At 42.5% G+C, this 26,811-nt stretch overlaps 1 protein-coding gene across 2 annotated transcripts; it reads left to right on the top strand.

The window, feature by feature from the left end:
- Positions 1–13: 13 nt before the first annotated feature.
- Positions 14–25,982, top strand: VIPAS39 (VPS33B interacting protein, apical-basolateral polarity regulator, spe-39 homolog). Of its 2 annotated transcripts, XM_044917846.1 has the most exons (21): positions 25–119; positions 1,927–1,969; positions 4,564–4,656; positions 5,306–5,408; positions 7,279–7,425; positions 8,487–8,525; positions 8,886–8,950; positions 9,677–9,733; positions 11,224–11,316; positions 12,264–12,297; positions 12,798–12,900; positions 14,606–14,633; positions 17,426–17,499; positions 19,315–19,390; positions 19,829–19,963; positions 20,803–20,844; positions 21,173–21,262; positions 22,972–23,058; positions 23,641–23,730; positions 24,142–24,246; positions 24,988–25,982. In XM_044917846.1, exons 3-21 carry the CDS (start codon positions 4,564–4,566, stop codon positions 25,006–25,008), a joined length of 1,482 nt encoding a protein of 493 aa, XP_044773781.1. In that variant the 5' UTR covers positions 25–119; positions 1,927–1,969; the 3' UTR covers positions 25,009–25,982. The 2 variants fall into 2 exon arrangements, with proteins under 2 accessions (XP_021535274.1, XP_044773781.1); XM_021679599.1 differs by lacking the exon at positions 1,927–1,969 and having other exon boundaries at positions 14–119.
- Positions 25,983–26,811: the final 829 nt, after the last annotated feature.

Genomic DNA, 26,811 nt, shown 5'->3' on the forward strand with positions numbered 1-26,811 from the left:
CCCCACTCCTCGAATAAGCTTCCGCCCATTTTCTACGCCGCCTAGCCTGACTAGAAAGGGTGGTCCAGCGGCGGAAGAGTCTGACGCTGTCCTGAAAGGGTGGGCTCGGTGTGGAAGAGGTGAGGGTGTCCTAAGCCGTGTGGGCCGCGTGTGTGGCTGATTCCAGCCTCTCCGCAAACATCCTTTTCCCCTATTCTCTGAGGCGTCCCTAGACCCACCCAGGCCCGACTCTGGCAGTCGGAGCGACCGAGTACGCCGGGAGCCCGAGTACGCTCGGGATTGGGGCTGTTAGTGAACCTCGACATTTGATTTTGAAGGAGCATTTACTCTGCCAGCGATCCGCCGGGCTCTGGCGACTGCAGTAGATCCATGGCTTCCTGGACGTTCGCCCGTAGAGTCTTCTTCGGTTAACCCACATTCCCTGGTCTTAGTTCATAGCTTCACCTGTAATAAGCCTGGCTCCGAAGATGATAATTGAATCTGAATCTAACTTCTCGGTAGCTGGTTTGTGAAGCGTCCTGAAGCAGGGGACGTGTTGGTTGTGTATTTTTTTCCTGATGCCTGTTTTCCTTTCCTTTGTTAATGTTCCTTGGATTTGCTGCCCTGTCTTGTGGGCTTTAAGTGAACAGGTGACGATAGGAACAAGCCTCTGCTGTATTTGAAATCATGTTGAAGCACCTTTTTCAGTCACTTTTAAAATCGTACCTGGTTGGTGTAACTTCTAGAGACGTTAAATTAACTTTATCTTTTTCCTTGGCAAGTAAATCTAGGCTCTGATTTGGCTTTAGAAGTACAAATTGGTGTCAAGTATCCACTGTGGTTGCATGGTTAAAAAAGATTCTAGAAATCCACTGGTGGATTACAGGGCTTGTTGGACATATGCTATGCTTGATATTTATTTACTGCAGAGAAGTAAGGACCTGCCCTGGTTTTCCCTAGAGTGAAACAGAGAAGGACCGTGCATGTCAGAGTGGAAAGGATCCAGGAGCCTGAAAACCTGGATTATAGGAGCAATTAGCAAAGTGGTTTTGGTACCTAATCCTTTTGTGCCTCATTTTCCTCATCAGTGAAATAGAGATGAAATCTACTAGGCCTACCTTATAGAGCTGTTGTGAGGATGACAGAGTGCTCTGTAAGTTGGTATCTGTGCCAGGGACATTTACATGCTCTACAAAGTCTTCTGTGTTTGTGAGAGCCATTCTCAGCATTTTTGTGTCAAGTTAGTTGTTTTAAATCTTTAGGATTGCTTAAAAAATATTTTCTTTCTAGCTTTTTTTTTTTTTTTAAAGATTTTATTTATTTGACAGAGAGAGACACAGCGAGAGAGGGAACACAGCAGGGGGAGTAGGAGAGGGAGAAGCAGGCTTCCCGCGGAGCAGGGAGCCCGATGTGGGGCTCGATCCCAGGACCCTGGGATCATGACCTGAGCCGAAGGCAGATGCTTAATGACTGAGCCACCCAGGCGCCCCTCTTTCTAGCTTTTTCCAAGTTACCATGATGCTTTGTTAATAAAAAGCAATACTGAGCATTAATTTTGTGTCAGGCACTAAGTGCTCTACAAGTTTTTTTTGTTTTTTTTTTAAGATTTTATTTATTTGACAGAGAGAGACACAGCGAGAGAGGGAACACAAGCAAGGGGAGTGGGAGAGGGAGAAGCAGGCTTCCTGCTGAGCAGGGAGCCCGATGTGGGGCTCGATCCCAGGACTCTGGGATCATGACCTGAGCTGAAGGCAGACGCTCAGTGACTGAGCCACCCAGGTGCCCCAGTGCTCTACAAGTATTAACTAGTTTAAACCTCACAACAATTTTGTAAGTTAGGTGTCTATTGTTATGCCCATTTTACAGATAAGGAAACCAAGATGGAAAGGTATCAGTAAAATATCCTGTACTAAAAAGAATTGACCTTTAGTATGTACTTTCTGCTAGGTGTTTCCTGAGTCCTATTTCTTCTTCACTGCAATCCTGTGAGGTAGGGTATCATTTTCACCAAGGCCTAGACATAAAATTTATTTAACCAGTTTGCTCAGAATTGGGAAACCAAGATTTGAATTCAAAGCTGCCTACTATAAAGTTTATGCTTGTACCACCATGAGGGATGATTTCATTGTATCTGCCAGCTTTATTTGGCTTTAAATACACAGAAGGATTTTTAAGTTACATCTGGGTTCAGTAGAAATCCATTAGTGATGTCCGCCATGGGAAGGGATCAGATAGTAGAAAATTCCTACCATACCTTTGCAATTCCTGTATCCCCTGAAAACACAAGAATCAGGAAGTGAGAGTACAGATGATTCCCTGGCTTACAGTGGTGCAACTTAAAATTTTTCAACTTTATGATGGTGTAAAAGTGATACACATTCATATATATATATATATATTCTTTTTTTTTTTTTTGAAGTGGTCTCCACACCCAGTGTGCAGCCCAGCATGGGGCCTGAACTCATGACCCTGAGATCGAGACCTGAACTGAGATCAAGAGTTGGACCCTTAACCGATTAAGCCACCCAGGTATCCCAAAAGTGATACACATTCAGTAGAAACCGTAGTTTGAATTTTGAATTTGGATCTTTTCCTGGGCTGGCGATACACAGCACGATAGTCTTTTGATGCTTGGCAGTGGCAGTGAGCCCCAGCTCCTGGTCAGCCACATGATCACAAGGGTGAATAACTGATATATTTAAACTATTCTGCACCCACACAATCATTCTGTTTTTCACTTTCAGTACAGCAGTCAATAAATTACATGAGATATTCAACACTTTTTATAAAATAGGCGTTGTGTTAGATGATTTTGCCCAACTGAGGCTAATATAAGTGTTCTGAGCACATTTAAGGTAGGCTAGGCTAAGCTGTGCTGTTTAGCATTTTCAACTTACAATATTTTCGACTTACATTGGGTTTATCCAGATGTTAACCCCATTGTAAGTCGAGGAATGTCTGTAGAGTATGTTAAGGGCCATCAGAAGCTTCAACAGGGGCACCTGCGTGGCTCAGTTGATTAAGCGACTGACTCATAATTTTGGTTCTGGTCATGATTTCAGGATCATGAGATCAAGTCCCACATTAGACTCCATGCTCAGTGCAGAGTCTGCTTGAGATTTCCTCTGCCCTTCCCCCCTACTCATGCTCTTTCGCGCACGCGCACTCTCTCTCTTTTAAAATAAGCCATTCCACCCTGAGCGCGCTGATCTCATCTAAAATCTTTTTTTTAAAAAAGAATTCTTACAATTCAATCCTAAGGGGAAAAAAACACAATTAAAAAAGAAGCTTCGGGGCGCCTGGGTGGCTCAGTCGTTAAGCGTCTGCCTTCGGCTCAGGACCTGATCCCAGGACCCTGGGATCGAGCCCCACATCGGGCTCCCTGCTCCGTGGGGAAGCCTGCTTCTTCCTCTCCTACTCCCCCTGCTTGTGTTCCCTCTCGCTATGTCTCTGTCAAATAAATAAATAAAATCTTTAAAAAAAAAAAAAGAAGCTTCAACAGGGCTGCCATGATGAGTCTATCTGAAGCTTCTGTTGTGAAGGTACTATTGAAATAAAAGGAAAAGCAAATTGATTCTTCAGAATTTGATGTGTAGCCTTTGGAGTTATTTTTGTTGCTTTGGGAGTTTTGGTAACTAGTTCTTCGTTTAAATCAGTTTTCACTCTATCCAGTTGGCATTGATAATTAAGTTTGTAATTCTAGGGCAAAACATTTTTTTCAGAGTGAAATCTAATTTTTTTTTATAGTAAAGTTTATTGAGTGATAGTACAAAGCTCCCAAAGAGGGAGGGGACCTGAGAGGGTTGTCCTGAAATCTAATTTTAGAATTATGAGAGGGACTTGTAGTGTTTTGACTGATTCTTATTATACTTTTCTTAGTCACACCCTCAGTTCCTAAATTTTGGCCAGTACTTTTTGGTCAATTACTCATAATTTGAAGATACAGGCAGGATAATTCTGTTTCATTTAATCTTTGCTTTCTTCTTCTGGCATTTAGCAAGCATATATGAGAGCAAGATATTTGCCAGTTTTATTCACTGTAGTATTCACAGAGCCTAGAACAGTGCCTCAAAGATGGCACTCAATAATAGATATATGTTGAACAATACATGAATGCAGTTCTTATCTGTTTTGTTGATACTTTGATCTTGTGTATTCAGCAAAATTTGTGATGCATTTTTATAACTCTTGCCTGTCTTGTACTGTTACCTTTATATGTATCAATGCTGAATACCCAGTTCTGTTGTAGGGTTCTTTAGAAGAGGGACTGTGTCTTGCACTTTGTAAATATCCCCTCAACACCTGAGAGAGTGCCTTGAACAAAGTAGTTGTTCTAGGAATGAATGACTACGTGTGGGTAATTAACGGATAACGGATCAGAAGTATGGTTTGATCAGTTGGAGACCTAATGATCTGATTTGACGTGACAGATTCAGTATTTCCTTTCTCAAATTCTTTTAAACATCTCCAATAACTGCAGGGTGGGGTGGGAGGGAGAGTTTGCAGTGAAGGAATCTAAAGCTTTTGGCACTCTTTTGGAAGCAATCCAGGGAGGGACATACATCTGTCTTACTCTTACTCCAGATGAATCGGACAAAGGGTGATGAGGAGGAATATTGGAACAGCTCCAAGTTCAAGGCTTTCACCTTTGATGATGAAGATGATGAGCTCTCACAGGTAGGTCTTCATGAACAATTGCTGCAGGTCACACCTCCTCCACATTGCCATTCTAAAATTTCTTCCTCTCACATCCTTGGTAACCTGGCTTTTGACTGTGTCTCCATTAGGCTCAGAAATGTTTTGGGTTAGATCTTTAGAAAAATCTTCATAGAGAAGAGCCCTCAAAAAAGAGCCAGAAGGATTGTAAAAACCAATTCTCTGCCCTTCTTACTTTTATTCTTAAGGTGATTTCAGTTTCTTTTTTTCCCCTCAGAATCCCAAGTCTTTTATCATGTGATGTAATTTGTTATTTTTGAATGATGAACTGGATTGGATATTGTCTTTTTGCATCTGTTTTACAAATGGGGAAATGGATTTATTTTTGGAGAGATGGATAAACTCACCCAGGTTTACACAGCAAGTCATTGCCAGGTATATGATTAGAACTTAAAAGCAGCTTTAATTCCTTCTAACTCTTGCCACTGGACTTCAGTGTTGGCTAAAAAGCAATTTGTTCTCTTGGCAAATATCTAGCAGGCTAGGCTTTCTATTGCAGAGAGTGAAAGTTTTGGCCATGTTAAGTCCCAGTTGCTCAGCCTTCTTGGTTGTCAAAGAGAGAGGTGGAAGTAGTGATTACCTGAGTGCCCTGCCTTATGTCCCTCTGCAGTTAAAGGAATCCAAGAGAGCAGTGAATAGTCTTCGCGACTTCGTGGATGATGAGGATGACGATGACCTGGAGAGAGTCAGCTGGAGTGGGGAACCTGTGGGAAGTAAGTAGAGGAGGCTGTAGGAAGGGATTGATATTCAGGGTTTTTGTCACTAATGAAGGCTCCGCTTGCTTGTCTCCTCAGTGCTTGTTAGGAAGGGGAATGAAGGTAGACTATTTTTAGATGAGCATACATTTGGAAATTTAACCCCAGAAGAAACTTGAGGAAATAACAGCGGTGGTTCCCATATGGCTCTCTAGGTCTGCCATCCTGGGGCTAATGCTTGGCTGGTTATTTCAGACTCCTTTGGGGTGCTTGTTAAAGTTAGGTTCCTAGGCTTTACTCCAGAAACTGATTCAGTAGGTCTCAGGGGTGGGTGGGTGGGGAGTCTTAATTTATAATGGGTACTGCAGGTGCTTCTAATATTCAGTCATATTTGGAACTGCTGGCTTAATTGCTCATAACTGGCTGGCAGGACTGACTTCCTTAGCCACCAGGCCTCACTGTCTAGCTGTTTTATAATACCACTTAACACCTTAGCCCAGTCCATCTGATTTTTAAGAATATTTAAAAAATTTTTCTTAATATAGGAAATACCATCAGGATTTGAAAATCAAGTATTTTAGGCATACAATGTAAAGTTTCCCTCCCACACTATCATGCATCTACTATTCTCAGTTCTTTCTGTCCCAAGACACTGCTGTTGTTTGCTTCTTGTGTGTTCAACTAAAGATTCTTTCTACATTTGGAAATGCATATAGGAATATATATTCTTATTCCCTTTTTTATACCAATGGTAGCATACTTTATATACCCTATTCTTTTCACTTGGCAATATAGCTTGGAGATCTTTCTATATCAGTACATAAAGAAGTTTCTCACTCTCTCTGAAAACAGCAGCATAGGATTACACTGTATGGATTTTCCATAACTTATTTAACCCGTCTACTTTTTTTTTTTTTTTAAGATTTTATTTATTCCTTTGACAGAGAGAGCACAAGCAGGGGGAACAGCAGAGGCAGAGGGAGAAGCAGGCTCCCCGCCTGAGCAGGGAGCCCAATGTGGGGCTTGATCCCAGGACTCCGGGATCATGACCTGAGCCAAAGGCAGACACTTAACCAACTGAGCCACCCAGGTGCCCCTAACCAGTCCACTTTTGATGAACTTCAGATAATTTCCAATCTTTCCTTGTTTATATTGCTATCAATAACCTTATTTCCTGCCCAATATGAATACATGAAAGATCAATTTTTAGAGTGGAATCACTGGCAGAGGGTATTTGCATCTGTATGGGGTACACGTTGCCAGATTGTTCTCCACAGGGGTTGCACCGGTGTACTCCCACCAGCAATGTTCGAGTGTTCCTCTTTCCCCACAGCCTTGCCAACAGAGTATTATCAGACTTTGGATCTTTGCCAGTCTTAGAGGGGCCAGAGGTATCTCAGTATACTTTGTGTAATTCTCTTATTAAGTGTGAGGTTGAGCATCTTTTCATATTTTTTTTTTAAAGATTTTATTTATTTATTTGACAGAGACACAGCAAGAGAGGGAACATAAGCAGGGGGAGTGGGAGAGGGAGAAGCAGGCTCCCGCTGAGGGGGCAGCCCAATGCAGGGCTTGATCCCAGGACCCTGGGATCATGACCTGAGCCGAAGGCAGACGCTTAAGGAGTGAACCACCCAGGCGCCCCTTTTTCATATGTTTAATAGCCACTTGAATTTCCTTTTCTGTGATCCATTTATTAATTTCCTTTGCTCCTCTTTCTGTTGATTAGTCTATCTGATTTTATCCTTTCTCCCTGCCCCAATTTTTTAAGTCCATGTTAATAAGGGACCAGGGCCTCTGGTGAAAAACTTTCAGTGTTTATCAGAATGCTGGATTTCAAGGTTTATCTTGGATGAGAATCACTGATTTAGTTCTTACTATCTCACAGGTATCTCATGGTCCATCAAAGAGACTGCTGGTAATAGTGGGTCGAGCCAGGAGGGGCGTGAACAGCTAAAGAGCCGGAACAGCTTCTCCACCTACGCACAACTACCCAAACCTACTTCTACCTACTCCCTGAGCAGCTTTTTTAGAGGTAAAGAGTGATGGTTAAAGGGACAGAGGGCCCTCCTTTTCTCTTTTCAAAAAACCACTGAGGCTATAATTATCATTTACTCTGGAAGAAAAAAACTATTGAAGGATAAAGAATTATCTTTGGAGCTGGCAGTTAGGGATTAGAAGTGGGAGAAATGAGAGAAATTCAGTGGGATGAGACTGGGTTTCAGGAACATGATGAACAAAACTGACATTAGCTCTGTGGCAAGTACTGAAGAAACTTGCTATGGTCAGCATTCCTGCCTACCCCTATGCATTGCTGTTGGGAGCCCTAGTGCACTGCCAGTGGGGATGTAAAATGGTGCAGCCGCTGTGGAGCACAGTATGGCAGTTCCTTAAAAAAAAGTCAGCCGGGCATACAAGGAAAGATACTGTATGATCCCATTTCTGTAAGATACCTAGTATAGTCAGGTTCAGAAAGACAGTAAAATAGTGGTTACCAGGGCCTGGAAGTATAAGGAGGCATGGGGAGTTACTGTTTAATGGGTAGAGAGTCTCAGTTTGGGATGTTGAGAAAGTTCTGGATATGGATAGTGGTGATAGTTATACAGTGTGAATATACTCAGTGCCAGTGAACTGTACATTTAAGAATGGTAAAAAATGCTCAAGTTTACATCACGTGTATTTTACCACAATTTAAAAAATTTTCCACCCTGTGTTTTTCTTGGCAGCTCAAATTTCTGAAGTTGAATGGAGGTTTTTTTAAGCCTGAGTTCCCATATTGCATAAAAAGGTTCTATACATACTGCATTCTTTTTTTTTGTTTTTTTTTAAATATTTTATTTATTTATTTGAGAGAGAGAGAATGAGAGACAGAGAGCATGAGAGGGAGGAGGGTCAGAGGGAGAAGCAGACTCCCTGCCAAGCAGGGAGCCTGATGCGGGACTCGATCCCAGGACTCCAGGATCATGACCTGAGCCTAAGGCAGTCGCTTAACCAACTGAGCCACCCAGGCGCCCTACATACTGCATTCTTAACCAAGTCTGAAATGGCTCCGACTTGAACTATTGATCTCTTCCCTTACATATTCTTTACCTTCAGGGAGAACTAGACCTGGAAGTTTCCAGTCCCTTTCTGATGGTAAGCATTGACCCTCTGCTCTTGATTGCTGTGGGAGATGTTACTGATATGAGATACAGTCTGGGGAGTCATGGGGAAAGGTGGTAATTAGATGAAATTTCTTCTGAATCTACCACCATTATTAGAGAAATTTTCTGTTACTGAATAAGGAGGTCAAGATCATGCTGGCTATAGGAGCAAGGGGTGACTTCTAGGGATGCTGTCTTTGGGGAGGAGCTAAGATCTACTTTGGGCCATAAAGATGTCTCAGATGCCTTGGGACCTCACAAGTCAAAAAAATGTGTGTGAGAAGGAAGCAGTAGAGGAAAGGGTTGACCTGAAGATGGTGTCCTTCTGAACCAGCTGCCTGTTCTTTTTCAGCTCTGTCGGACGTACCTGCCAAAAGCTATGCTCCAGAGCTGGGCAGACCCAAGGGGGAATACAGGGTGAGTTATAGCTTACACTGGTGTGACACTTTACAAGTTCCAGGCACTTTGATGTACATTATCTTGCTTGATATTTCCAACTTTTTGAGCAGCTATTATTTTAACTTTTTTGTAGATAAGAAAACTGGGTATTTAAACATCAGGGCTTGCCTTGGGTCTCATAGCTATTAAGTGGTGGAACTGGGACTCACAATCTGTTTTCTGATTCTGTCTTAGTACACTTTCCTTACCCATTATACTGCCTTTTGGAGGCTGTACTTTGAAACTTTTGATCATTGCTGTGGTCTGGAAGCTTGGTGGAGCTCATATTCCCAAGAAGCACATAACAAAGCAAATTCATTCATAAGGAAGAAACTATTATAAGGTCCAGAAGAGGAACATGTCTCCCTCTTTCCTTCTGTCTGCAGAGTCATTCATTAGAATCCCAAAACGTGACTGATTATATCTGGTGAATGAAATCCTGAACCACTAGGCATAGGGTTTTGTCAGTCGGTTCTTTCCCTCTTTGATCCATCTCTTCTTGCCTTCATTGTTCCTATTCTAATTCCTTCAGAAACTCAGAACAAGACTATCCCTGTTCTTCATTTTTTTTTTCTTCCATTCATTTCCTCCTCCCATAAAATATTTCCCTATCGGGGAATAAAGATGAGTTTCAGGTGAGGAGCTGGCACACTGATAATTCTGATCCCTTAACTTCCTGAGATTCATGTGTTGTTAACATTCCAGGATTACAGCAATGACTGGAGCCCCAGTGACACAGTGTGGCGCCTCCGGAAGGGCAAGGTGAGGTCACTGGAGAGAGAGTTCTTGTGGGGGAAAAACCACCATGGCTGAGAGAAAATATTTGCAAAATACATATATTGTCAAGGATTTTTATCTAGACTATTTAAAGGACAGTGATTATCTTTCATAAGAAGATAAACAACCCAATAAGAAACTTGGCACAAGGGCGCCTGGGTGGCTCAGTTGGTTAAGCGACTGCCTTCGGCTCAGGTCATGATCCTGGAGTCCCGGGATCGAGTCCCGCATCGGGCTCCCTGCTAGGCGGGGAGCCTGCTTCTCCCTCTGCCTCTGCCTCTCTCTCTCTTTCTCTCTCTCTCTGACTCTCATGAATAAATAAATAAAACATTTAAAAAAAAAAAAAAAGAAACTTGGCACAAGATTTCAGTTATATCAGAAAAAAGGTACATGAATGGCCAAAGAGCACTTGAGAAGATCTTTCACATCAACAGTTATCAAGAAAATGTGAATTAAAACTGTGAGATACTACTGTACAGCCACTAGAGTGGCTAAATTTAAAAATACTGATCATACCAAGCACTGGGAGGCTGTGAAGGAGCTAGAGCTCTCTCATACAGTGGGGGCAAGAAAGTGAAATGTTAAAACTACTCTGGAAGATGGTCTGGCAGCTTCTTACAAAGTTAAACGTATACTTAATTTTATTGCTAGACATTTACAATCCAAGATAATTGAAATATGCTCAAAGACTTATACACGGGGGCACCTGGGTGGCTCAGTAGGCTGAGTGTCTGACTTTTGGTTTCAGCTCAGATCATAATCTCAGTGTCCTGGGATTGAGCCCTATGTTGGGCTCGCGCTCTGTGCAGAGTCTCCTTGTCCTTCCCCCTCTGCGCCCCACCCCCCACCCCCCGTGTGCCCACTTTCTCGTGTGCATGCTTTCTCTCTCTCAAATAAAATCTTAAAAAAAAAAGACAACACAGATTTTCACAACAGCTTTATTCATAATAGCCCCCAAAATGGAAATAACCCAAATATCCTTCAGTAGATAAATGGATAAATGGTGATCTGTCCATACAATGAAAACTACTTACCAGTGAATAGGAACAAACTAGTAGTACTCATCACAACATATAGATTCCTCTGAGAAATGTGATATTGAGTGAAAGAAGTCAGATGTAAAAGAGTACATATTGTATGATTCTATTTGTGAAATTCAGGAAAAGAGAAAACTTCAGTGACTGAAAGATGAGTGGCTGCCAGGAGTTAGGGATGGAAGGAGGCCGTTGACATCAGCCCACAAGGGAACATTTTGGCCTGATGGAGTTGTTCTGTATCTTGATGGTGGTAACAGTTAGATGGAATTTTATACGTACTTGTCAAACTCGCTGAACTCTATGCTTGAGTAGATTTTACTGTATGTCAATTATATGTCATTTAAAAGAGAATGAGTGATCTCCAGCCTTTGGCTGCAGCAGGACTCCATGAGGACATGCGGACTTCCTTGCACACTAACTCTGCTCTTGTACTGCCAGGTCTGCTCTCTAGAACGATTCCGCTCCTTACAGGACAAGCTACGACTCCTGGAGGAAGCAGTCAGCGTGCACGACGGAAACGTCATTACTGCAGTAAGTGGTGGGCTTTGTCTCTCGCTTAATTGTTGTTCTCATTAGTTTCTCGAAGCCTGATCAGAATAGGAGTTTAACATTTTAGGTTAAATGTCTGGTAGAGATCCTGGATTCCTCCTGAAGTATAGGATCCTCAGTAATACCTGCTCTGAGGCTTGGCTGGCAGGAAATGCATCGGATGTGGAACTCTTGATTATAATCAAGAAGCAGCAGGTTGGCTACTCTGTTCTAAAAAGTAATCTGAGGGGGGCGCCTGGGTGGCTCAGTCAGTTAAGCGGCTGCCTTCGGCTCAGGTCATGATCCCAGGATCCTGGGATCGAGCTCCGCATCGGGCTCCCTGCTCGGCGGGCAGCCGACTTCTCCCTCTCCCTCTGCCTGCCTCTCTGCCTGCTTGTTCTCTCTCTATCTCTCTGTTAAATAAATAAATAAAATCTTTTAAAAAAAAAACGTAATCTGAGGGGCGCATGGGTGGCTTAGTCGGTTGAGTGACCCACTCTTGATTTCAGTTCAGGTCATAATCTCAGGGTCGTGAGATCGAGCCCTGCATGGGGCTCTGCGCTCAGCAGGGAGTCTGCTTGAGATTCTCTCTCTGCTTCTCTCGCTGCTGTGTGCACACGTGTAAGTGCACATTCGCATGCGCTCTCTCTCAAATAAATAAATCTTTAAAAAAATAAAAACAACAATAAAAAAGTAATCTGAGGCAGGGGAGGCATGAGAGCAGTCTCTCCCAGAGGGAGGTGTCTCTTGCCAGTATGGGAATGTCTCTGAGACACAGCTCAATTCCACATGTCTATCACCTGTCCTTCCATCCCAAAGAGAAATCTGTTGTCTGAATGTGCCAAGATTCCTAAGGAGTCACCTCATTCCTACACATCAGGAGCTCAGGGCAGGGCTTTGTGTTTGTAGGATACACAGGGTAACTTACTCTTTGTTCTCTTTTCCTCTAGGTTCTGATCTTCCTGAAAAGGACACTGAGCAAAGGTGAGCGTGAACTGAGAGAAATCTTCAGTTGACAAGATGCCTGCTACATTTGAAGGGAGAATGGCATTGTGGCTTCCATTATCAGAATTCACCATCATCAGCTTTGCTTCAAAGACAGCTGGGGTGGCCTAAGACTTCAGAGTATTCTTCTCATCTCTGAGGGTGGTTGTTCATCCTGTAGGGTGGTAAATACATTAACTCCAAAGCCTCCCTATTTACTAGACAGACAGATGGCTCTGTTGGTTTGAGGACCTCAGAGTCTATGCTAGGTGCCTGCTGGTTGGGTTGGTGAGAACTGAGGGCTGATTGAATGGCCAAGAGTTGCACACATGGAGTGTGCTGGTGGTGGGTTGATCCAGAGGAATTGGTGCCACAAAAAGCTGTTCCTCGCTTGTGATTGGCTTTGAGGAGATGTTTGGAATGTATGAGGAGGGAGACCAATTTCACACTTGAATAATAGGCTTTAATCTTTCTCCACCTAACTCCTTCCTGCCTACCAGAGATCCTCTTCCGAGAGCTGGAGGTGCGACAGGTTGCCCTGAGACATCTCATTCACTTCCTTAAAGAAATAGGGGATCAAAAGCTGCTTTTGGACCTCTTCAGGTAAGAACTGATCATCTTGTCTATAAAGTTTACAAAGTACTTTATTCAAAGCTCTCTGGAGGATACAAAGAGAGAAGACACTGTCCTTTTTTGTTGTTAGGTGAGATACTGAAACATGATGGGATAACTAATAATGTACCTCAGCCAGTGATAAAATGATAGTGTAGCAGGTGGTTAAGAACCAGACCCTGGAGTCCAACATAACCTGCATTGAATACAGGCACCACCACTTAGTTCATGAAGTGACCTTGAGCAAGTTCCCTAACCTCTCCTAGCATCAGTTCCACAACGATACAGCGGAAATGATGATTCCTACCCCACAGGTGATGAAGATTAAGAGTTAGTGTGGGAAAAGCACTTAGTGTAATGCCTGGTCTGTATTATTAATATTTTTAAGCATTTTAAGGTATCTCTTACTACTTGGTCCCCAGTGATGCCAGTGGGAAGTACAATGGAAGAGCAGAAGAAGCAAATATAATTTTCAGCCAGGATACCCAAAGAAAGCCTTATGGAAGAGGTTAGGAATTGAGACTAGATAGGAATCTGATAGGTGGAGAGACAAGAGGTGGGCATAGCTACTGGAGGCCCGGGGCAGGGGAGTGTCTTCTACCATGTTTTCCTTCCTTCCCTATCTCATTCTAATCAGTAGAGACTTTCCTGCCAGTAGATTAAAATGTGTATCTATTATGTCCTTTCTTCAATGCCAGGGAAGGGGTTGGAACCTCTTTTTAGGCTGATACGTGGCCCAAGGAAACTCTAATTACCCAGTGACTCTAGCACAGTGATGAGCTGTCCCAAAGACAAAGGTGGGAAAGCAGATCACTTGGTCAGGGCCAAGATTAGAGATGGTTAGCCAGGAATTTGCAGAAGACATGTTCATTTAGGCAGGCTGTTCCCTTCCTTAATTCCCTCCCTTCCCAATCAACAAGGCTTTATTTTTTTTATTTTTATTTTTTATTTTTTTAAAGATTTTATTTATTAGAGAGAGAGACAGCAAGAGAGGGAACACAAGCAGGAGGAGTGGGAGAGGGAGAAGAAGGCTTCCCGCTGAGCAGGGAGCCCGATGCAGGGCTCCATCCCAGGACCCTGGGATCATGACCTGAGCCAAAGGCAGACGCTTAACGACTGAGCCACCCAGGCGCCCCATCAACAAGGCTTTATTAAGCATCGCCTCTAGGTCAAAGCAGTGATATAATTATAGTGGTCCATTGAGAATAGGAAGGAATCAGAAGACAAAGTCCTTGTTCTGCACGACCTTACACCATTGAGAGAGACAAAGCTCTTTCTACACTGTACGTGAAAACAACAGAACAATATAGAAAATCTGTTTCCAAGATTGTACTGACAGAGAAGAGTGCTTTAGTTTTTCCAAAAATCCCTGTAAGATTACTGTGAACTAAGGTTTTGTGGAGGCTCTGAGCCTTTCTATCAGACCTGTTAACATTACAAAGTTATTAGTGTCCTGCAGTACCTTCTTGTCCTTGCTTTTCAGCGAGAGCAATCGGGGAACAATAATATTTGATCCACCATGTGTTTTCAAGAGGTTGCTGGTGGTAGAAAGTTTAAGAAAAGGAGGGCTTACTCATGTATGGAGGCAAATGAATTTTGAATTATGTTTCTCCTAGAGCAACCATCCTATTTTGTGAGGTTACATTGCCACACATCAATAGATAAAAATGCCCTGCTCCCTTCTGCTTCTTCCCAGGTTCCTAGATAGAACAGAAGAGCTTGCGGTAAGTGTGGCCTTTGTTTCAGTTGGGGACCTGTTTAACAGAAATGTAAGCCAAAACCCAGTCTCCGAGATCCCAGAGTAGTTAACAGTTCCTTTCCTTTGTTATTGATTGCATCCAAAAGAGAAAGGCATCTGGGAAGCCTGAAAACTTAATCCAAGTGATGTATTATTTCTTTTTATATGCTCTTTTGATTGGGCTTATGAATATTTTTTTGAAGAATGAATAAAAACTGGCCTGGTCAATTTGTAATTTGTTTTTTAGTTTCTAGTTGTTTTCAGATCCTGGTTTATAGGAGCTTTTGGGTTTTGGCTTCCAATACTAGAAAATGTTGTAAGTTAAGAGGGATAAGATCATGGAACACTACATCAAAAACTAATGATGTAATGTATGGTGATTAACATAACATAATAAAAAAAAAAAAAAAGAGGGATAAGAAACCAGATATAGGTCAAGAAGGAAGATAGGTCAAGCTGGTGGTGCACCCAATACACATTTTGGCTGAGAGCTCAATGACTGAGTGTTAAAACTGATTTTTGGCAGATTTTCACCATTACAGAATAAACTCCTGGAATACAAGAATAAAGCTGACATTGTACCAAAAATTTCATTATATTATTAAAACTGTAGTGATCCACTTTTTGAAAGTTTGCCCTTATAGTGCAGGGGTTAGAATTCCTCAGCACCATCAATGGCAGTCACTGCCGTTTCGTTCCTTCAGTCACTGCCTCACTGTAGTGCACGTTTGTGGTGAGATCAGGGCTCACGTTCAGCTGGCACGTCTAATAACCTTGCTAACCTTTGCCCAGCAGAATGTAATTCAGGAAAATGTTTTTCAGTACCATTTTGTAAAAGGAACTTGTACTTAATAGTCAAGGCGTGGGAAAATCTCAGAAATCCTTTATCATAATCCACTGAAAATGACTGGCAGTCTGTAGCAATCATTTGGAAATGCTTTTTGTTTACATTTTTAATCTCCATAGATTTGAAACTGTAAGGAATTTTCTTCATACAGCATTCTTATAAAGTTTGTTGTTTTTTGAAGTTTGATTAGTGAAAATAAATGTGTTTTGGGTAGCTCATTTTCCTCTAAAGCATTCTTATTTTCTTCCTTTCTCTATTATTTTTGAATTGAAGGACTTTGTTTAAATTAAAGACTTAAGGCCAAAATGGAATTGAACAATAAAAGTTAACTATAGCTCTTAAAGATTACTTTCTTTGATACTAAGAATGATTATATTCTAGATATTTTATGAAGATTAGATTATTATATAATCTCTATTCATTTACATTTTTATACACTTGTTTCTAAAAGGATATACTGTCCTTCCTGAAGTCAGTTCATTCTCTTAATATTGATATTAACTGTCAATCTATTTATTTTTTAATCCTTGGAAGGTTTTTTTTTTTTTAAAGATTTTATTTATGAGAGAGAAAGAGGAGGAGCAGAGGGAGAGGGACAAGGAGACTCTGCGCTGAACATGGAGCCCAATGTAGGGCTCGATCTCAGGACCCTGAGATTATGAACTGAGCCAAAACCGAGAGTCAGATGCTTAACCAACTGAGCCATCCAGGCTCCCTGGTTCTTGGAAAGTTTTAATAATTGTACATAAAATCACAACTTTTATAATCATCATTAATTATTGCATCAATTAGTTCTCGTAATAATAAATAGGGATTTAAACTTCAGTTCTTTTTTTAGAATTCCAAAATAGAAAGCACATAAGGAGATTTTCTTTCAGAGTTGTATGTAGAACCTGTAGTATTTGAATGTGCATCTTCAGTAGGTGTCAGCAGTGAATCAGAGGACATGGCTTATTCATGTTACTGATGTTGTTAATTATTAGCTACTTATAGGATCATGCTACCATTGATCATGTACAAGGTCAAGGGTGCTGAAAATAATGTTGGAGTAAGCATTTAGTTCTTTGGCCTTTCAAAGGCTAAAGCTGAAGCAAAAGCTGGTTTTGGTTAAATAGTGAGGCTAAAGCCAAACTTTGGAGTAAAGCTAGGTACTCAGCTACTCAGTGCTTCATTATAGGCTAGCACTGTCCAAAAGAGCTTCCTACGATGATGGCAGTATTCCCCATCTGTGCTGTTGGATATGGTAGCCACTAGTCACATGGTAAAATGACTAATAGAACTAAGGATCTGAATTGTTTAACTTAATTAATTTAAATGTAAATGTAAACCAAATGGGAGTAGTGGTTACAGTGTTGGATATTGCAGTTATAGATAAACCAAAGAGTGATTTTGAAGATTTTCTTTTTTAAAGTAATCTCTACACCCAGTGTGGGGCTTGAACTTATAATCCCGAGATCAAGAGTCCCACGCTCTTTGGGCGCCTGGGTGGCTCAGTTGGTTGGGCGACTGCCTTCGGCTCAGGTCATGATCCTGGAGTCCCGGGATCGAGTCCCACATCGGGCTCCCTGCTCAGCAGGGAGTCTGCTTCTCCCTCTGACCCTCCTCCCTCTCATGCTCTCTGTCTCTCATTCTCTCTCTCGCAAATAAATAAAATCTTAAAAAAAAAAAAAAAAAAAAAAAAAAAAAAAAAAAAGAGTCCCACGCTCTGCTTACTGAGCCAGCCAGGTGTCCCCAAAGAGCAATTTTGAATTACTCTCTACCATCTCCCTACCTGCATACCTGTCCCCACTCAGAGGAATCTCTGATAATGAAGAATTTAGTTTTTTAAGGATGGAAAGGCTACTTACATAGCCACTTCACCCTTCAAAGGAGACGAAGTAGACAAAATGGTTCAAAGCCTTTCTTTCTTTTATTTGTTTATTTTTTTGTAGCTGTCTCATTATTGTGAGCACTTGAACATTCAGGACCCTGAGAAACGAAAAGAATTTCTTAAGACCTGCATTGGGTAAGTATTGGGGAGAAATGTTTTAAAGTATAAATATTCTTATACAGAGAACTGAAGAGACTAAATGAGGGTGGGGTGGATAGGTAATTGAAGGGAAAGGCTAACAATGGGTCGTACAAGCATCATTAAAGCTGGTCTCATTCAGTGCTTCCAGACATTAATTCCCCAGTAGAGTTTTCACTGATGGGTAGTAAATTGAGAAAAATAAAGAAAATGTAAAGAGTTTTTTTTCTACAGTTAAATTTATCTAATTTGAAAGACTGCCTTTTATTCTGGGATTATTTTTTCCTCCTCTCCCTCCCTTTTTGGGGGTAAAATGGGATGTAATTTTTTTTATGACTTTATATATTACAATAAAAAGGCTGGCAGCACTACCTTCCATATTATTTTCAGTGTTAACTGGTCCCCGAGACCCCAGAGCACAAGAACCACTGATTCAGTATAGGAGTTCATCCAGGATATAAGTCCCTATAAAAACCAGCCCCACATACTACTCTTCCAGTGATGAACACTCACTGCTCTTGGAAGTAGCTTATTCTAGTGCTCGCTTCGGCAGCACATATACTAAAATTGGAAGAAAGTAGCTTATTCTGTTGTTGGACAACCTTCATTATCGTTAAATACTTATTGAGCTGAAACTTGCTTCCTTCTCTTTCAAGACGGGCATAGAGTACACAGTAGGTCTTAATCCAGGTTCAGTATTCACAGTTGCTTTGGTCATTCCTCATGGGATAGGAATTCCAGGATTCACATTTAGAAATTTGTCTTTGTCTGTGCAGTCCTTAATTTTAATGTTACCAGATACTGAGCTATGTCATAGTGGCCTCTGGTGAACAAAGAGAAGAGTTAGAATAGTGAAGTAACTGCAACATAGTGCTGTCTCCCTTTATCTCTTCTAAAAATTGGCTGTGGCTCACACTTACCTGGGATAGTGTAACTGAGTTTTAGAATTCTTCCGGGAGTGAGTGGAGTACGGGACTAAGGCAGCACTTTCTAAAGGAGAGATCTGTGAACTGGAAGCTTAAGATCTGGCTTCTGTTCCTGCCTTACATCTTGGTTTACCATGTATGACTTTCAGGCAAGATTCTCCTTGTCCCTCAACTTTTTCATGTGTAGAATAGAGTGTTGAAGATGGGACCCGTGATATCTGTGTAGATGTCTGCGATCTTTATCAGCCTATACACGTACCAGCATGCCTGGTAATTTAATTTTACCTTATTCCTCTGCAATAGGAAATGGCTAACAATTGTAAGCACCCCTTAAGGAGAGTTAAGCATTGACATTAAGGCAGGACAGGAGCCACAGGGCTTCACTGGGTTGTGGATGATGGGCAGTTGCCTAGGCTCGCTCATTCACTAAGTGACTCATTCGCCAAACATTCCAGCTCCCACAGTGAGAGGTTTCTAACTCATTCCTCAGCAAAACCGCTGATGACTATATATTTTGTGGACTTTCAGGATCCCTCTTTTTTTTTTTTAAGATTTTATGTTTTTTAAAGTAATCTCTGCACCCAACAGAGGGCTGGAACTGACAACCCTGAGATCAAGAGTTGCATACACTACTGACTGAGCCAGCCAGGCGCCCCTCAGGATCCCTCTTGAATTGGCAAAACCTAAAATACAGAATCCCCGCCAAAGGTCTATTCTGTTTTCTGCTTTCTCTCTCTCTGCCTTTCAGGGTTGCTCTAAAGGTGCACTGAGATCAGATTTGTGAAGTGCCGTGAGCCTCTTCTGCTTACGGTGGTGATTTGATTTAGTTGGGTTTGTTTCTTGTTTCGGTAGAGAAAGAGGTACTAACCTTCTGGCTCTTTACCAGTTTGCCATTTTCAGCAGAAGATTCTGCACATATTCAAGACCATTACACCCTCCTGGAACGCCAGATCATTATTGAGGTTAGACTCCTTGTCTCTACATTTTCTGCTTCAATGCTAGTGCTCAGTGCCATTCAGCATCTAGGAGACCTCTATGCTCTGCTGTATGTGTCATTTCCTGTTATATCCTCTAAGAGCCTTTCATTTCCTCTTTCCATGGTAGCCCTTTCCCCTTCATTGTTCTCAGGCATCCTTTTTCTTGCTGTTAACCTGGAAGTGTTTTCTCTCCCAGAACTCCCATTTCATCCTTACTTCTCCAGTCGTCCTCCATTCAACATGGATCTATCATCATTTTATGGATTTTAAACTCCCCTGCGTTATCCTGGGCAGTTTCTTTCTTTCTCTCTTCTTTGCCTCCTTCCTAGGATAGGAAGCACAACGGCTTTAGTATTTAATGTTTCTCTCCTGCCTCTACTCTGCTGATATTGTTGTTTTTTCACTTGGTTCACTCCACCACAGGCAAATGATCGACATCTAGAATCAGCAGGACAGACTGAGATCTTTCGGAAGCACCCCCGCAAAGCTTCTATCCTCAACATGCCATTAGTGACCACGCTTTTCTACTCGTGCTTCTACCATTACACGGAGGCTGAGGTACAGGCAAAGTGTGAAAGACCCCACACTCTCTCACCACACAAGAGAAGATAATTTTAAGCCAATTATTTCAGTGTGCTCTTAACAGTGGGTGTGTGTAGTTCTTGGGGAGGTCCATCCGGAAGCTTCCCTGGCCCTCAGAAGGGGTGAGCCAAGGGGGAAAAAGAGGTTTGAAAGGACTTGTGTGGCTTCCAGGAGCTGGCATGCTAGCATGGGACATTCGGTCTCACCAGTGCTGGTCCCTGCTCAAAGGTCCATAATTGCAAGTGGATTCACATGGTATAAAGAAGAGCAGCAGGGTGTTAAGTATTTGTGGGTACTTAAAAAAAAAAATGTTTTTTTGAAGAGGTTCGAGTTTAATGATCATAGGTGGGAATGATCATAATGATCACAAGATTGGCATAAAATTGAGAAATACACCATACCTATTAATCCAGTCTTGTTTAGCCAAGTTATGATATCCAGTTAGACCTGGTGGAGTTTTTCTCTTAAATTAACTTCTGGGTTTAAATGGCTACAGAGAGAAATGTACAGTGTCTACGTAGTGGAAAGAAAATGTTAGATTGGGTGGTATTTGGGAAAGTCAGTAACAGTAAAATTCCTTCTCCATGGGGCTCCTGGGTGGCTCAGTTGTTAAGCGTCTGCCTTCCGCTTGGGTCATGATGCCGGGGTCCTGGGATGGAGCCCCGCATCGGGCTCCCTGCTCCGCGGGAAGCCTGCTTCTCCCTCTCCCACTCCCCCTGCTTGTGTTCCCGCTCTTGCTGTCTCGCTTTCTCTCTGTCAAATAAATAAATAAAATCTTTAAAAAAAAAAAAATTCCTTCTCCACTTTCATCCTAGGGGACGTTCAGCAGTCCAGTCAACCTGAAGAAGACATTTAAGGTAGATATAAATTGGTCAGTGTTTGGTAAAGTAGTATCAGGGTGACTGCATGGAATGGATGTTGCTTGGTCATCCTATACAGGAAGTCCCTTGATGGTCATGGTTAAAGGTAGAAAGGAGTGAGTGTGTGAGAAGTGAGGGAAGACTTAAACGGAATGGCCTGCAGCAGTGCTGGGGCTTGGGAATGAAGAGGTTCTTGATGACTTGAGAGATTTGTGCATTTTAAGGGACAGAATCAACATCAGGGAATATTTTTGCCTATCTTTTCCAGAATTGTCCCCTGATGCATTTCTCCTCCCCCTTAATTCCCCTGGTCTCTGCTTTTTAGATCCCAGACAAACAGTATGTGCTGACGGCCCTGGCTGCCCGTGCCAAGCTTCGAGCCTGGCATGATGTCGATGCCCTCTTTACCACAAAGGTGGGTGCCTGGAGACTGTTTGGTGCTGCTGAAGCCTTGGACATACCATCGTGTTACCCCAGGCCTCGTGGGGATCTCCCATTCTAGTTACTGGTTTACATTTTCCTCCAACTTTTTATTTTCCAAAATGTCAAACTGAAAGAAAAGTTGAGAGAATAGTATAATAAACAACTAAAAGTCTTATTTCACTAATTTATCAACATTTTTGCCATATTTGCTTTCTCTTTTTCTTTCGCTGAACCATTTGAAAGTAAGTTGCAGACAACATGACACTTCTCCTTTGAATACTTAAGCATTTATTTCATTTATAACCACAGTATTATTATCATTTTCAGGATATTTAACATTAATATTATGATATCATATCTATAGTCTGTATTCAAATCCGCTCTTTAGAGCTTTTTGTTTCTTTTTGTGTTTGTTTGCTGTCAGGATCCAGTCAAGGATCTTGCATTACTTTGGTTGTCATGTCTCTGTTTATATTTTAAATATCCTTTTTTCTATAATGGATTTGAGAATTTTCTGTCTTTCCCATCTGTTAGGTTTTTGTTGTTGTTTTCTTGTTGTTTGGGTTTTTGTTTTTTTAAGGTTTTATTCTTAAGTAATCTCCACACACCCAATGTGGGGCTCAAACCCACGACCCTGAGATCAAGAGTTGCATGTCCCACCTACTGAGCCCACCAGGTGCCCCCCCCCTTTTGGTGGTGGTTATTGTTGTTAGTTATTTAATTAGTTACATTGACTACCAAAGCAATACATGTCTGTGTCAAAATCAAACACTATATGAGAGCACAGACAGTCGAATTATGTGAAATTCCTCGTCCATTGTCTACCTGCTCCTATCTCAGTCCCTTCTGCAAGGCAAATAATCTTTTTTTTTTTTATTTTTTTATTTTTAAAGATTTTATTTATTTATTTGAGAGAGAGAGAATGAGAGAGAGAAAGCACATGAGAGGGGGGAGGGTCAGAGGGAGAAGCAGACTCCCCGCCGAGCAGGGAGCCCGATGCGGGACTCGATCCCGGGACTCCAGGATCATGACCTGGGCCGAAGGCAGTGGCTTAACCAACTGAGCCACCCAGGCGCCCTGCAAGGCAAATAATCTTAAAAGTTTGATGGGTAGTTTTCCAGACTTTCCCTCATGAATTTACAAATACCCTTATATGAATATAAACACAGAGGATAGGATTTTTTCTACCCAGATAAGTTCATACTACAAGTATTATAAAGTAAATTGCTTATTTCATTTAGCCATATTTCACAGACTTTTTTCTGCCTGTAGATCTAAGAACTTATTTCATAGCTTTGGCTTTTTTTTTTTTTTTTAAGATTATTTATTTATTTATTTGACAGAGAGAGACACAGCGAGAGAGGGAACACAAGCAGGGGGAGTGGGAGAGGAAGAAGCAGGCTTCCTGCTGAGCAGGGAGCCCGATGCGGGGCTCAATCCCAGGTCCCTGGGATCATCACCTGAGCTGAAGGCAGACGCCTAACGACTCAGCCACCCAGGCACCCCTCTTTGGCTCTTTTTCCACCCTCTTAAATTCCTTGACTTTTCTGAAAAACTCCTCTCTCTTCACTTCTCTATCTCCCATCTCCCATCCATCCATACTCACCACCATGTTATTCTTGTCTAAACATAAAATGAATGGTCACAAAATGTGTTGAGTCTGTCTTGCCTAGCTACTGCTGCCCCGTCTTCCCTTTTCAGAACTGGCTGGGCTACACTAAGAAGAGAGCACCCATTGGCTTCCATCGGGTTGTGGAAATTTTGCACAAGAATAGTGCCCCTGTCCAGGTAACGGCCCCCAAAGAGTGTTGGGTACAGGATCCTCTAGGAGACCTAACTTTTAGCCTCTTACTGGTCAGTGATGGGAGACTTGAGACCTGCTCTGGTCTTATCTTAAAGATAACATAATGGTGGTAGTGGACCTTGAGATAGAAAAGGCGAAGGAGGGAAGTTCTCCTCTCCCCTTTAGAAGTAATCCCAGACTGCCCCTCTTTGAGGAGCATCTACTGTGCCCATGTGGAGCACTGACATATTATTCAAATGATACAAAAGGAGAGCTCAGTGAGAAAGGACATCAAGGAGCAATGAGCATAGCACCAGCTCAGATCTAGAGCACACCTCTTGTTCGCCTGGGTATCTAGCTGTAGGGTAAGGCAGAATGTGCTCTTCCCATCTGCCCTGGGCAAGCACGGAAGTACTGCATACAGTCACCTCATTCCCCATTGCAGAACTAGTTCTCTGGTTGATCATGGGAATGGTAGACATCAGATATGGAACTCTTGCCTTTCTCAGGATTTTTGTTGTCTTCCTTTTGGAGCTCTTTGTTTTATGGGTCTGGGAGTCATTAATCAGAAGTACCTTTTCCCATAGATACTACAAGAGTATGTTAATTTGGTGGAAGATGTGGACACAAAGTTGAACTTAGCCACCAAGTTCAAGTGCCATGATGTCGTCATTGATGTGAGTCCCTAAGAAATGAGAACCCTGAGTTAGACCCTTACTGGAGAATGGGGGATTATGATATTCTCTGTCTTAGATCCTGAGGTGCTTTCAATTTCGACTTAACAGACAAAATGATCTGGCAAGAATTAGTTTGGAACGAGTTCTCCTGTATTATTTCCCCAGCCCTTTGATAACCTCTGCTTTTATAAATTTGTTGCACTTACGGAATTCACAGAACTGAATCCAGCCACATAAGCTCTGTAGATTTCTCTTCAGTAAGAAGTTCTGTAGGTGTTTGACCCCACTGTCATCCCACTATAGGCCGTCAGCCTCTCCTTGAACCTTGGCCCCATGTTGAGAGTGGCAGAAAGAAAAAGGCCCTCGTAAAGAAGGCTGATTCGAGGTTTTATTGTGTCTGTTGGTGTATAGACTTGCCGGGACCTGAAGGATCGTCAACAGTTGCTAGCATACAGGAGTAAGGTGGATAAAGGATCTGCAGAGGAGGAGAAGATTGATGCCATTCTGAATAGCTCGGTGAGCAGCTAAAGCATACTCTCCAGCAGTCCCAGGAGACGGTCCTCAATAGTACCATCAAATATATATCCCCAAGGCCTGGATGGGGTCACAGTTTGCTGAGTATCATGGATACAAGGATCTCTTCTGGGCCTCAGGATCTGAAGCACTGCTTTGAATAGCAGAAATTACTCCTGAGATGTGGGATGACCCAGTGGTAATCTGGGGACCTGGGGCTGAGACTTCACATAGCACCCTGGTAATCGTTAAACATAGTGGGTAGGAGGTAGTAGTCCAGGGAGTATGGAAACAACTGCTACGGATTCAGAACATCCAGATGGTAGTTTCCTGGGCCAGGTGTGACCTACCTGTTGGAAATAAGTGGGTAAAACAGATATTAGCTATTTGGGCAACAGTGGGCTCATCTCTCATAGCAGGAAATTGCTGAGCTTTTTGTTAATATGGAGCTTAGCTCCCTGTTAGATATTTTGGGACCTACCCTTGGGTTATCTAAAGCTAGTGAGTCTTGGTCCTGCATAGGGCAGAACCAGAACAAATGCCCTAAATGAAGCTTATAATACACAGGATGGGTGTTTGATTCATCTTTGAATAAGCAAACTCCCCCACATCTTAGAAAAACAATTCTCAATTTCACTCTCCATTCTTATTCTTACTTTATCTAGCTGTTAGCCTTGTTTTATTGTATTCCGCTACCTCTCTCTAGGGGTCAGTGGAAACAGATATTGTTTGTTCTTTCTACAGCAAATTCGATGGAAGAATTAAGTGGCATTGGCTACCCTGAAACCTGCCTCATTTCTTCTTTTCCTGCCTGTGAAAGTAGAGTGTGCTCTTCAACACATTGCTTGGACCCATCATCAACAGGCAGTGCCTGCTACTCTGAGGACAGAAACCAGCGTCTGGGCACAGACAGCTTCAGACTGATCTTCTGTCCAAGGATCATCGTCCAAGGGCCAAGATCTAAAGCTTTGACTCATGAGGAAGATTCTCTCCACCTGGTGCTCACATGAAGGTGGGAGTAATTTCTAGATTGGGCCCATATTGGGCAAGATCTCTCTTGGTCTGAGAAAAATGACTGCTCTAGAAAAGAAGTCATCTAGACTAAGAGGTCAGGTGTCATAGAGTGGCCACTCCATTCCTCTCAGCTAATTATGACCCTGGACTTGGTGCTGGACATTGGCAGTTCTGCTCTGAATGAAGTCAGAAAAGAACCAAAATGGCTTTCTCCCAAGGGACCTCAGGAAGGGGTGCCAGTAATAGCCACGAAATGTTGGAGGTGCCTTCACACCAGCCTGCACAGAGTTCTCCACATAATAACAGAGATTGCCCAGATGTCGTGTTTCTTCACCCAGTGCCCTCTGCTGCCCCAGTCTAGCCTCTGTCCGAGACTTGTGGTTCTTCTCTCACCTGCACACCAAGATGGCCTTGTGTGGGAGATAAGGACATCCCCGTTATCTTTTCCTCTACTTCTCCCACCCTAAACCCATAACCTTTTATGGAGCTCAGATTCAGCAGTGCTGTAGTGCTCTTCCCTTATGCACATATCTCATTATTTCACTAGGAGCTTCCAGAAGGTTCACCAGGGCTAAACTCAGCAGCATTTCAGACGGTTAGGATATTAAGATGGAGGTTTCAGTTTCACACGTGGTTTTCAACAGGATATTCTGTAGTACTAGCCTCCTGCCCTGTACCAATATTAGCCTCTCTTCTCTGTGACTGAACTGGGTTTCCCCGACATGCCTAGACTCTATTAATAAAGCTTTTTCCTCCTTGGTGCCTTCTCTTTCCCTCCCAGTTGTTTTGTGCAGAACAATGAAATAATTGCCTTGTCTCTTGGGACCACTAGAAACCTGCCTCAGTGACCGCATTCAGTATCTGTCAACCTAAGTCATGGAGTAACGGTGTTTATGGCAAAGTATGGCTGTGTGGTTAATGGAGCACCAAGCTGGGAGACAAAAGACCTGGCCTCTTGTCTCAGTTCTATCACTGATAAGCTGTGTGGTGTTGAGTGAATCCCTTTCTCTCTGGACTCACTATCTTAACCTGTCATAGGATGGTGTGTTTCTCTCAGAGCTTGTAGAATTATATGCCCCTGTGGAGTGGGTGAAGTTTTAGAGGAAAAGGAGATGTATAGAAGCACACAGCAGGGGGCGCCGGGGTGGCTCAATTGGTTAAAAGTCTGTCTTCGGCCCAAGTCATGATTTCCTGGTCCTGGGATAGAGCCAGGCATCGGCATCGAGTAGGGCTCCCTCCTCAGTGAGGAGTCTGCTTCTCTCTCCCTCTGCCCCTCCCCACTGCTTGTTCTCTCTCTTTCTCCCAAATAAATAAATAAAATCTTAAAAAAAAAAAAACCCCAGCAGGCTTTAAGGCATGTGGTTCTCAACTGGGGACAATTTTTCCCTCAGGAGACCCGTGTCAAAATCTGGAGATGCTTTGTTGCTACAACAAGTGGGCGCTACTGGCATCTAGTGCATAGAAGCAAGAACGCTGCGAAACGTCCTACAACGTAGGACAACCGCCCAGAATGTCAGTAATGCGAACCTGCTTTAAGGTTATCAGACTCCGTCT

The sequence above is a fragment of the Neomonachus schauinslandi genome, chromosome 9, assembly GCF_002201575.2.
Source record: "Neomonachus schauinslandi chromosome 9, ASM220157v2, whole genome shotgun sequence".
Classification (NCBI taxonomy): domain Eukaryota; kingdom Metazoa; phylum Chordata; class Mammalia; order Carnivora; family Phocidae; genus Neomonachus; species Neomonachus schauinslandi.